Source organism: Kogia breviceps, chromosome 14 (genome assembly GCF_026419965.1).
Source record: "Kogia breviceps isolate mKogBre1 chromosome 14, mKogBre1 haplotype 1, whole genome shotgun sequence".
NCBI classification, from domain to species: Eukaryota; Metazoa; Chordata; class Mammalia; order Artiodactyla; family Physeteridae; genus Kogia; species Kogia breviceps.
The window spans coordinates 83,286,959-83,299,782 of record NC_081323.1 but is presented as its reverse complement, the minus strand read 5'-3'; the positions used below and the strand labels follow the sequence as shown (position 1 = coordinate 83,299,782).

Sequence of the window (12,824 nt, the reverse complement as noted above, 5' to 3'; positions counted from 1 at the left end):
TTGGTGGGTGGCGGCACCTGGTGCCCTTTGGAGAGTCCTGTTGGTTTCTCACTCGGGCCTGCAAATGTCTGCACGCATGGCGAAGGGGGTGTGGCACGCCCCCCACGCCCCCCTCCCCCCCCCACCCCCACCCCCCCGCCTGGGTCCCTGCCTGCCAGCAGCAGGTCACCTCGGGTGCCCTGGCCCTGCTACCTCGCAATAGGGGTGGGTCAGTTTCCCTTCCGTCAAGCGACCTGTGCCAGGTTCAGCCCTCCGCAGTCAGGCTTTCTGATGGATCTGCCCACGGAACCCCTTGATACCGGGCTGGGCCAGACCTCAGAGTGAGAGGTGTGGGGACCGAGGGGCCCAGGGAGGCCCACAGACTGTGTGCTCTTCGACATCTCCTGCAGTGCTGCCCCCGTGGTCCCCGAGTTCTTGCCACGAGGTCTGGGACCCCGCAGTCAGCTGTGTGGCTCCAGCATCCAGCACCTGTCGGCAGAAGTCACCAGACACCCTCTGATTAAGTGACCCCCCCACCCCAGGAAGTAGGGTCTTCACTGAAAGCTCTTTGGTTTTCTCCAAGTTTTCTGCATCTGTGTGTGATTGGAACCAAACATCAACCTTACTTTTTTGGTCGTATTTCAATATTGGCTTTTTATCCCCTTTCTTGAAGTCTCCTTTTATAGCTTCTGCTGCTGCTGCTTAAATATAGGTGTCTGGGCCCTCCTCCTCCTTTTACCAGATTGTTTATATTTTTGAGAAGCCTTCTGTTTATCTGCGATTGCTCTCTCCTCTGTCTCCACCCCACGCTGCCACATTGGTTTCAGTTGCTCTTTTTTTCCCCCCTGCCTTCACTTGACTGGGATGTGTTTCAAATGTGGTCTATCAAAATGTGCAGTGTTTCCCTCTTTTCTGCAGTAGCTTTGACATCTGTTCTTGAATCCGAGCCCACGTTATTCTTTTGGACTCGCTTGCCCAAGAATTGCCGCCATGCCAGAAGCGCGGAAGGAGGGAGAGAGTGCGGTGTGGTGGCATCTCCCCCACCCCCTGTGCCTCCCCCCAGCCCCCCACCCCTTTAAAAACTCTGCCATTTCCAAGTTGACAGCACCCTAGATGTTTGTTCCAGCACTCTGCCGCCCCGTCTGGCAGCGGCCCACCCTGTAGCGGAATCAACGAAGTGCTCAGCAGCAGGGCTCGCAGACGCCTTTGGTTACTTCCGCCAAAAAGGAAGCCAGGCGGGTGGAGGGTGGGTGTAGAAAGCCTCTTGGCTTCCTGGATGTCTGTGCATGGATCTTCAGCTTGGAGTTTCCTCGCCTTCCCTAGCTCTGCTGGGCCTCGGGGCGACGGGCTGTAGCACTGAGAAGCCACTTGGAGCCGCCGCTCGCATCCTAAGCAGAATGTGCCCGTGTGTGTCTTCAGTAGCCAAAGCCACCCAGCACGAAAAATGCGACTCTCGGTGGCTTCGGGAGTGTGTCCTTGCACTCCTGCTGTCCGCCCAGGACGCCACCCTCCTGGGCCCATCTGCTGCAGGCTTGTTGCAAACAGAGCCTCTTGGCTGCTCTTCCCAGAGCTTCCAACGCTAGGACACAGGTTCTCTGACGCTCTGAGTGTGGGTTTGCTGTGTGCAGCAGAGGTCCTCTCACGGGAGACCCACTCCTGGTGGTTCTCAGAGTCTCAGGGGCAAGTCTGAGGGTTGGGGGCTGACACTGTTTCCGGGTGCCTCACTTCCCAAGTTGACACGACGCTGGACATCCTTATTCCTGGGACTTGCCTCTTAAGGTCCCTTTTGAAAACAACTAACAGGTCCTGAACATGATGTCTGGCCTCTAGTAAGCCCATGCTAAGTATCTGTCGACCAAAAGCAAATCAGATGTGACTACAGAAGATGCCAGGCCCAGAGAGTCAGACAGGCATGCCCCGGGGAGCCGCCTGGACTCAAGCAGCAGGACTGGGGCCCAGAGACGTGGCAGGAAAGACGCTCGTGAAGAGCAGAAGCGAGTGACTCCGGGGAGGGGTGGTGTTGGGGCACTGGCCGGACTCTGGTTTTAGCAGAGAAAAATGCATCTGCGCGTCCTGTCGCAGGAGCAGTCACTTGTGACGCGCCCGTTGACACACAGCACGTCAAGCCGAGCGGCTTTGCTTTTTTCGAACCAGTCGGTGCACGGGGGCAGATGGGAGCCTCCTGGTGGTGCCCCGGCCCCTTTCCGCTGGCCCCCAGCCCCTCCTGGACCACGAGGTGGTGGTCCCTGGAGCCACGGGCTCCCCCACCGCCCCGTCACCCGGTGCCCTGGTCAGGTGCAGATGTGCTCTCCTCCCGTACAAAGTGCAATTACAATCTCGCCTTCCCTTTTTGTTTCTCCCCACAGCGGGAACTCGATGCCACCGCAACAGTATTGGCGAACCGGCAGGATGAAAGCGAGCAGTCGAGAAAGCGGCTCATCGAGCAGAGCCGAGAGTTCAAGAAGAACACTCCAGAGGTGAGCGGCGGCTCCCTCCCTGGCTCTCAGGAGAGGGGGTATCTTACTACCGTTGTAGCGCACGTTTGTTCGGCGGGTGTGTCGCCGAACGTGTCGTAAGCATTTCATTCCTAGCAGACGGGGTGGGGGGGGTGCGGCGGGGGCGGCGTCTGCTCCTTCCTTTTGGCTGCCCTTGGCCCCAGCAGCGAGCCCCTGTGCGGGCTGGGGACCAGATTGAAGCCCGAGTGAATTCTAGATGCAGATGCTGAACCAGCTGGGGAGCCAGGGGCAGGGCCCCAGCCGCTCCGTGCCCGTGTGCTCACGTCTGTAGGCAGGACCTCAACGAGCATATGAGTACAGCGACAGAGCCGGGTGGCAGGGCCTCAGAGGGGGCCCCGCAGGCTGCACGCATCCGAGGGTGCAGTAGGCCGACGCTTCTTGCGAAACAGACATTTAGTCTGGTCTGTCCTTTTACTTGCCTTTGTGTTTCCTGAAATAGGCTTTAAAGGGCACTGGAAATGTGCTCTTCGTGAGCTCCTAAGTTTTCTTCTTTGGAAGTATGTGTTCGGAGGACAGTGTTTAGAGCGGCCGGGGCGGCCTCTTCCTGCCCTGTTGTCTCGGTCCCTTGTTCCCTGAGTCCTTATCAAAGGCTTCAGAAGAAATGAAAAGACAGGAGAGTTTTACAGACAGTTGAGCAGACGTGAGGATGGCTTTCCGCGAGCTTCTGCCAGTTGGACCCACAGTGGTTCTTGTGCCGTGGGCTCGTACCCAGCCTCCTGCAGCCTCCACTCAGGTGTGAGTGCGTGGCAGGTGTTCAGAGCTTCAGCCCTGGCTCCCAGGCCTCCAGATTCTTCCATGGAGAACAGAGGAACAGGCCTGGAAGAAAAGCTGCTTTCTGGGAGGGATGCTTTTACCTTTTATAATAGTCCTGGAAAATGATGTGTGAATTGAATTTGCTTAAAAGTGGAGCCATTTGAAGTGCTCCAGAGGAGCTTGCTGTTTAAGGGAGTGTTATTGTGAATCATTTGAGGAAACAAGTAATTAACCCTCTATTTTTCAGAATAAGTATTTTCGGAGGAAAAATCGTGGTAGTCCAGTGGAAAGAGATAAGACTCGAGCAGCAGACCCACCTAAGAGTTTTAAATTTTAGATTCATTGCTTACCCTCTGCACCCCACCCTGCCCTGAAACAGGGATCTCCCGTGTTGTATCAGGACCAGGCACGCGGGTCAGAGTCATTCAGGCTTGGGGGGTTGCTGTCCTCCATGCCGCTGGGGGGTTGGGGGTGGACCGCTGGTCTCCACGTTCCACCTCGTCATGTCATGAGCAAAGGCAGGATCAGAGGAGGCAGTCGAGCGACAGGCCACCTTCCTCGTCTTGGGCTGCTCAGAGCAGACCTTCCCGGAGGAGGGTCTCGCCGCGGGGTTTCTTGCACTCTTGTCTTTGACTCTGTTTCCCTAGACCAGCCCGGGTCAGGTGCGTCTCTCGAGCCACCTTCAGCACTGATCTAGCAACTAGTTGTCCCCGCGTCCTGTGTTCTCACTGCTCTTCCCTTGGTGACCATATGTCCAGGGGTGGCCGTAGAAAAATCTAAAAAAGAAGGGCAAGGTCATGCTTCTGAGGCATCAGACAACAGTAGGTAAAGATAATTCGTCCTGTGAGGAAGTGCCGTGAAGAGGACTGGATTTCCTGGGTGTTCCTCTTGGGTCCCAAGGTCCTGTCAGCTAAAGGTGGTGCCAGCCGAGGAAGGGCGTGTCCCCTCCGGCCACCTCGGGCTCAGCGAACGGGCCCCGTCCCTCCATTGCCATCTAAACAGGGCTCGTCTGGCAGGAACTGGGCGCCGGCTCCCATCCACGGCCTGTGTTGAATCCCAAGCCAGTTACTTGATGAAACCTAGCCTCAAACTTTGCATTCTTTCTCCTAATCCCAGTAAATGGAAGAGGCTTGGGGAGGAGCAGCCTGGTAGGGAAAAGCCATTTGGGGCATTGCTTTCCAGGGCACGTTTTGTTTGTTTGTTTGTCCTTGATTTTTTTTTTTTTAATTTGTTTTTATTTTTATTGGGCTGTAGGATATGGGTTGGGAAATATCTCTGCAAATTTTGCCAGGGCACGTTTTTAGACACCGTCCTCCATGGAGAAGGGGATGCAGAACCCCGCCTAGAAGGGGTGGACGTTGCCATCCTGCTTGTCCCTGGCTCTGCCAGCTGGTCGGGGCTGGTGCCCTCTCAGGCTCCTCCTGCCGCAGTCAGGAGGCCTTGCTGCAGCGCAGATTTCCAAGATGTGTGGAAGGGTAAAGGCGCTCACCAGCTCTTGCCCTGATGGCTCCCCTGCATTTCCCAATCCCGGACCCATCCTTGAATTTGGTGTGGGTTCCCATGGGAACTTGAGGCAAGACCCTGTAGAGAAGACAGGTTCACCTATGCTGCCAGCCATCCAGAATCTTCTGTAGATTTGGAAACCTCTTAAGGCTGCAGTGGAGGTGGGGGTGGGTAGCTTCAGCGAGGTCCTCCGGGGTACATGATGGCGGTACTTAGGGCTCCTATGGTATTGGGGTGTCTGGGGGCTCTGACGAGTGTGGGGCCTGGGTCATCACCTTGTTTGGAGCTTCAGTCCCGAGGAGCCTGACCCGTCTGTGACATCAGTCATTTCTTCTGATTATTAAACAACTGAGGACAGATTAACACGTACTGTCAAGGGAACACTTCTGGAAATTGAACGTGTGAAGATGAAGGTTGCTTAGAACTTTGTTCTCAGGGGTAAAAAAAAAAAAAAAAAGTTGGCTTGTTGACAGCGGCGGTGGGGGGGGGGGGCGGGGGGCATCTCTGGGTGTGGACCCAGACCTGCATCCTCACGCCTCACACAGTCGGCCGAGTGAGGACCAGGCTGGCAGGGCAGAGCCAGGGCCATGGGTCTTGCTGGTGTCACCACACCAAGTGCGATGATTCTGGATGAACACGCTGATGTCCCTCTTTGTTCCGGGAGAGGAGAAACTGTCCTCCCAGTGTCTGTTGAGTGTCGAGTAAGTCTTTTAGGCAGGTTCAGGCTTCAAGGGGCAGTCAGAGGCGAGTGAAGCTGTCTGCCGGCAGGGAGTTTGTGTTTTTCTGTACTGGTGCTGCCCAAGGGCAACTGGGAAAGCCCGGGTCCGGGGGTGGGAGTGTGTGTGTGTGTGTGTGTGTGTGTGGACATGGGCGGGTCAGTGCCCACCCCACCAGCCAGGAGCCCAAGAGGCACCGCGGAGGCCGGAGCCTTGAAGATTTTTCATTTAGAATGAAGTTCTTTCAGTTTCAGTTTTATGTCATTAAATGAACATATTCCTAGTCAATTGATATTCTTGCTTCTGTCTTTTTAAACTCAAAATTGTGGTTAATCTGAAGGAGATGCAGTTACTCTGCATATGAAGTTTCATGCCTTTTCTGACTCAGAAAAGAGTCCCTTTTGAAGAAAAACGTTTTAAATTTGAATTTTGTGACTAAACATCCATTCCCTATTGAGTTTATGATTGATAATGGAACATAAAAGACCGGGGGGGGGGTGATTTCTAGGTTGTTTCACTTTTTATATTTATTGCTGCAGGTGTCTTACCGGCTGGTGTCATTGGGCAAATGACTTAACCTCCCAAAGTCTCAGTTTCATCATCTGTAAAAAGTGTAATTGGCAGGGCCCAGCTCTCAGGGTTGCTGTGTGTGTGTAGTGTTTGTGTGTGTGTGGTATGTAGTGTGTGTAGTATGTAATGTGTGTGTAGTAAGTAGTGTGTGCGTGTGCGTGTGCGTGCACGTGTGTGCGTGTGTGTCGGGGGGGAGAGCTCCACACAGGCCCAGCACCGAGAGCCTAGTGCCTGTTTGTTACGAGCATTAACTTGGAAAACGTACTACGAAACACATGAGATACAGTTGTCTTCTCCTCAAAGCCAGCTCAAGGAACTTAAAAAACAAAACCCACAACAAATATAGGTTGTTTTCACCCAAAGTGTTCCAAAAGTTGGCGTGTAATAACAGTTAATCATTTTACAAGTATTTTTGAGCACCTTCCACGTGTCAGATGGTTTGGCCCTGGGGATAAAATCCTATCCCCGTTCTTAAAAAGTTCCTTATATTCTTACCAAGCAAGTAAGCCATCCTGATAAGGCATGTTAAGTATAGGACAGTGTCTCTGGAATCTTCTGAATACAGACTTTCCCCCAGAAGCACTCTTAGATCAATGCTGGTAAATTCCAAGCTGCATGTGTCACAGTGATTCTTGCTATAGGTGGGCAGGGCTGCTTTTTGAGCCTAGGTTCTCAACCTTTGAAGCATTGGGGAAGGACCTGCCCCCCGAGAAATGCACACGTTTGCACATAGTTTAGTTTCTCCTGGACCCCCCTGAAACTCATCCAGGAGCCCCTGGCTTAATGCACAGCTGCAGGGCACACGTTGGTGGTCTCAGGGGTCTCGGCGCACCACCCTCGAGCTCTGTATGTGTCTCCCCCTTCACCTTCCTCTTAGTTGTGCCCAGACTGGGGTGGGGGTGGGGATGAAAGATGGGGGAAAGGGGCTGCGTGAGAGATGAGTGCTGAGGCCTTGACCTCTGGACAGAGGCCACTGCACTTCGGCCCCCGGGCTGGATTTTGGGGACCGGGAGGTGGGTAGAGGAATTGGGCCACCCCCGCTGATGAGGGGCCCTGCAGGCTGGCGGCAGGGGCAGGTGCCTCCGTGCTGGCTGGCACATTCTTCCTGCCCGAGGCTGGTGAAGAGCATGGCTAGGCTGGAGGCAGCTTTCTTGAAGCTCTTGAAGCCTGGTGGGTTCAGTGCAGGCCAAAACCCCGTGCCTTTTGCTTTTCTGTTGCTTTGATCAGAGAGCCAGGGTGCGGGCGGGATGACCTTTGATGCCTCAGTGTTGATAAACCTAATGGCAGATCAGAGGACCAGGGATGTGGAGGGCCCTGCCCAGAACCTGCCTAGGGCACACGCGGCTCCTTACCCCTGGAAACTGAGTTACTTCCCGTGGGGGGTGGGGATGGAGATAGGGACAGCAATGCTAGGGTTTCATGATTCTACCTAGGAGTTGCTTTTTTCTTGGTTTTCTGTTTGGTTAACTTTTAAGTTTGCTCCTGGGACCAACGTTTGTCTTGACAAGGATCTCACAGCTGCTACTCGGCCAGGCTGGGACTTGAAAACTGGCAGCCTGGCCCCTGAGTTGGTGCTTTTAGCTGCCTCCTCGATGGCCTGAGCATCTGGAGCGGTGCAGGCCCGCAGAGTCAGGTCACGGGAGGTTTGCAGGGGGTGCCGTCCCAGCTCAGCAGCTCCAGCTATTTGAATATGATGCTCAACTCTCAGAAGAAGGGTCTTCTTCAGTGTTAGACTTGCTTCCAGATGGAGCACAAGGGATGGTTTTTGTTTTGTTGCCTTTCTTTTCAACAGCAGAAGAACCATCCTTTATGGGGAGGAGGAAAGGAAAACCTCCGACTGGAGATGCTGCAGTTTTATCATAAAACCATCTTTGGGCCTCATTTTTGTCCTGGCAGAGTGTCCAGCTCCTAACCCAGCATGTATCTTAGGCACCTGACTGTCAGACTTTGCTGGATTAATCTATGTTTCCTATGAAAGGGGTCACCATCTCTTCCGTGAGGTTTAAACTCAGCTGCACTTCGGGAGCTCTCCTTGCTCATTTTTTCCCCTGATGTATTTTTGCCTCAACATTTCTTGCTCTCTTGAGTGTTAATCCTCGTGACACCTGGTCCACCAGGCTCACATCCTGGGTCTGTTTCCCACATTTCTCCTGCGCAAACGCACGTGGCCTCTTTCTCCCGTCACCACCTCTCGCTCCCGTCATGACAGACAGAGCTGGGTCCCCGCCCTGACCCGGTCACGGCTCCCTGACCACCCTCCATCCCCGATGGGGAAGGTGGCCCCGGGCCTGGCGCCACCCACAGCCTCACAGCCCCGCCTCCTGGGTCAGCAGGCCTGGCTCCATGAAGGGAACGTTCTCTTTCCTGCTGACATAACCGCCTGTTCGCTGGCGTTCATTTCCTGAGCGCCAGAATCTTAATTTGCCCTCTCTGCTCTGGCTGGAGTGTTTTTCTGATTTTTACATTCTTAGAAAACCGTTATGGAATAGTCAGGAGTCGTCTTGACATACAACTCGGGAAGCAATCTTGCACCACGGCTGAAATGAACTAGATTTGTGGATTTCTCCCCAGCTCGGGCAGGTGGGGGCAGGGCGGCGGCGCCTTCTTTGGGAAAGTCCCCAGTCACTTTCTTATTGATCAGGATGGACTCCTGAGTGAGGTAAAAAGTCGCATGCCCCCGGCCCTGTCTCCTGCACGCGTGAGCCAGCTGCTCCCCTTCTGCGGAAGTGAGGGGCACAGAAGGACGGAGAGACGCTGCAAACTTTGAGGCTCCTTTTGCGCTCCCTGTGAGAAAGGAGTCAGCAGGCTGGGGGAGGGAAGGAGGGGGCAGTAATATAGTTGTGGCCCGGGCCCAAATGCATTTAGTCACTGCCTCTACAGCCTTTATATAGACACTGCAGGCAGTGACTCAGCCTGGAAAAAGAGCGTCACTTAAAAATAAAGTTGCAACTCAGATGGACACGTCCTGCACAGGCTGCCTCGAGACGGCGTGGCCGGGGCTTGGTGAGAAACCTGTTGGGGGGGGGTGTCTTTGCCCCACATGGCCCTGCAGGGGTCCCAGGCCGGTCAGGTGGCCGAGGTGAGGATGGTCGTTAACAGCTGCATGGTGGAGTTGGCATGAGCATTAAACGAGCTCATATATGACTCCCCAAGCTTTTTAAACTATCAGACAGTGTTCAGACGTTCTTCGCCACAACTGGACATGCTTGCCTGTTGAGCAGTGACTGAATTCTTCGCTCTTCTCTTGTTTTCAAGAAATTGACAGACTGTGGAGGCCTGTGTGGCTTCTGTGTTTGCTTCCGTCCCCATGAGAATCAAAAAAGACAGTGCACGTGGGAGACTAGAAATGTGAGCTTAGTTTTCCTGGTGTCTCCCTGGACATGGGAGTACGTTCATTGACGACCCACTGCACTGATTTGACAGATTGTGACTTTTTTTACTAGTTTAATCCCACTTTATTAAATACACATGATCATACAGAGCCCAAAGCCTGGAGAGTTAAACACCAAAATGCCAACCTTATATTATTTCTGTAGTGAGTAGGGGAGGGGTACAGGTGACATTCATTATCTCCTTTCTGTTCTTCTATACTGTCAACAAATTGTGACTTTCTTTTTAAACCATAACTAGGACTTTTTTTTTTTTTTTAAGTTTTATTGGAATACAGTCATGGTTTCTTGTTTTTTAAGTTTTATGTATTTATTTAGGCTGTGCTGGGTCTTCGTTGCGGTGCGTGGGCTTATTTGCGGTATGTAGGGTTTTAGCTCCCCGGCCAGGAATCAAACCCAGGCCCCCTGCATTGAGAGTGCGGAGTCTTAACTGTCGGACCACCAGGGAAGTCCCAACAAATTGTGACTTTTAAAGAGAAGGGCAGACCAGACGTGCCCCTAGGGACGCGGGCCTTTCAGGAAGGGTCGTGATGGGGAGGAGGCCTGTAAGCTTGAAGACCGGGGGATGCAGGCGGACACCATCTAGGAGCACGGACACCCCCAGTGCCCACAGACCACTCACATCGGGGATCCAGGAATCTAGACGCAGCCCCTCTGCTGAGTCTGCAGCTCTGGTACAGTTACTTCCTCCCACTTCTGAAGGGGAAAGGCCTGTTGTAGGCCGGAGCTGTGGCTCCATCCGTTATGTGTGTTTAGCTGTGCACCTGGGGCACCGTGGATTCCGGGTGATCGTATTTATAGCGTTCGTTTAGGAACCTTGTCTATACAAAACAGAATCTTTAAAATACGTCTTAACGCATATGTGTGGAATCTAGAAAAATGGTTCAGATGAATGTATTTGCAGGGCAGGAATAGAGACACAGATATAGAGAACGGACATGTAGACCCAGTGGGGGAAGGAGAGGGTGGGATGAACTGGGAGATTAGGATTGACATAAATACATTACCATGTGTAAAGTAGCTAGTGGGAACCTGCTGTACAGCACAGGGAGCTCAGCTCGGTGCTCTGTGATGACCTAGAGGGGTGGGGGGGTGGGGGATGGGAGGGAGGTCCAAGAGGGAGGGGATATAGGTATACATAGAGCTGATTCACTTCGTTGTACAGCAGAAACTAACACGACATTGTAAAGTAACTGTACTCCAACTTAAAAAAATGTTAACTATACTGCTCTACAAGATTCATTTCTCAAACAGGCCGATAAAATTTTACTTAACACTTTAATTTTATTTTCTGTACAGAATTTTTTAAAAATTTCAAGAACTGCCTTTCTTTGGCAGTTCCTCAAAATGCTAAACACAGAATTACCCTATGACCCAGCACTTCCACTCCTAGGTATATATCCAAAAGAATCGAGAACATGTCCACACAAAAACTCGTATGTGAATGTTTATAGGAGCACTATTCGAAATAGTCGAAAAGTAGAAACAACCCAAACGTCCATCAAGAGATGAATCAATAAACAAAATGTGATATATCCATACAATGGAATATTATTCAGGTATAAAAGGAATAACATGTTACAATATAAATGAACTTTGAATCATTTTGCTCAGTAAAAGAAGCTAGACACAAAATGCCACATGATTGCATTTATACGAAATGTCCATAATAGGCAAATCTATAGAAGTAGATTAGGAGTGGCCAGGGGGATGGGGAGTGACTGTTGATGCTCATGGGGTTTTTTGGGGGGAGATGATGGAAACGTTCTGGAATTAGATAGTAGTGATGGTTGCACAACTTTGTATATATGCCAAACACCACTGAACTGTACACTTTATTTATTTATTTATTTATTTATTTATTTATTTTTGGCTGTGTTGGGCCTTCATCGCTGCACACGGGCTTTCTCTAGTTGCGGCGAGCGGGGGCTACTCTTCGTTGCAGTGCGCGGGCTTCTCATTGCAGTGGCTTCTCTTGTCGCAGAGCATGGGCTCTAGGCGCACGGGCTTCAGTAGTTGTGGCTCGCGGGCTGTAGAGCGCAGGCTCAGTAGTCGCGGTGCACGGGCTTAGTTGCTCCGCGGCATGTCGGATCTTCCCGGGCCAGGGCTCGAACCCGTGTCCCCTGCATTGGCAGGGAGATTCTTAACCACTGCGCCACCAAGGAAGCCCTGAACTGTACACTTTAACAGGATAAACTTTATGATATGTGAATTATATCTCAATTAAGGTTTTTTTTTTTTAATGCCTTTCTTTGTGGGGTGTGGGAAATCCCTGCACAGGTGGTCTGTTCACTTGTTCTCTCTCATCCTCTGAAGAAATTCCCTACATAAAAGGGTCTTGTGGATTTCATCTGGGCAGTGGCCAGCTTGGTTTGGAAAAGGCTGCTTCAATATTTGGCCAAATTATAAAGCCCAAATAATCAACTTGGGTGTTTAATCATTCCAGAATCACCCACTGTTAAGTCATAAGAAGACTTTAACTAGAAAAAGTTTAAAAATTAAAAGTGAACTTTTAACTGTTACCAATTAAACCCTTTAAGCCAGTTTATCAACCCAAGAGGTTATTTTCTGGTTTCTTCTGGGTCCCTAGGAGAGAAAACCTGCCTCGAGGGTGATAGATAGATGAGTAATGAATGCAGCACAAACGTCATTCAGCCCCCAGTCGGTACCGGCTGGTGGCCACGTTATTCCCCCTCATTCCGGAGAGACCCTGCAATATGCTCCCAACGCACCGAGGAGGCCTCTAGAGCAGAAGAGGACTTAGCTCAGACTCGGACACATGGAGTGAGTCTAGCTCCATGGCTTAGTGGCATTGGGACAGAAACTTAACCTCAGTTCCTCCATCTGCAAAAATATATTCTGCTTACTTCAAGAGGTCATGTTGAGGAACATGTGAGATTTCTGGAAAGTAAATGGCCGGTCCCGGGCTGGAGTGGAGTGGACAGCCAGTAAGTGGTGACCAGGATGTTTGGGCTAAGTTACCGTGACCAAGATCACCAGGCATTCTGGGACGCAGACCCCATATGTATAAATAGAACTGACAATATCCCAGCTGCTGGGCAGGTGAAATGAATTCAATTGTAAGGAACATATAGTAGGTGCTCAATAAACACTTTTCTTCCTGCATTCTTCCCTCCCTTCCTTCCGAGCCCTTTCATGGGCCCAGGGGCCGTCTGAGGTTCTGAGATACAGCAAGACACCGAGAGAAGGTTCTGGCTCATGTGGGGAGCAGGCAGACAGTGACCATGTAAACAGATGACACACAGGATAATTTCAGGTGGTGATAAGAATGAAAACAGGACAGTACGGCAGTGAGTATGGATGGGTGAAGGATCTTCAGGAAGTTAGGACAGTTTCTTGAATCAAAAAATGGAAAATGACCCTTTGCATAGCTCCCT

General features: G+C 51.7%; 1 protein-coding gene across 8 annotated transcripts in view; it reads left to right on the top strand.

Moving 5' to 3' along the window:
• Nucleotides 1–12,824, top strand: part of CUX1 (cut like homeobox 1) — a 374,916-nt gene that overhangs the window by 78,436 nt on the left and 283,656 nt on the right. For all 8 annotated transcript variants that reach the window (XM_059038133.2, XM_059038134.2, XM_059038132.2 and 5 more), the window contains exon 2: nucleotides 2,346–2,456. In XM_059038133.2, coding sequence (XP_058894116.1) covers nucleotides 2,346–2,456 — 111 coding nt within the window. The remainder of the gene's footprint in view (nucleotides 1–2,345; nucleotides 2,457–12,824) is intronic.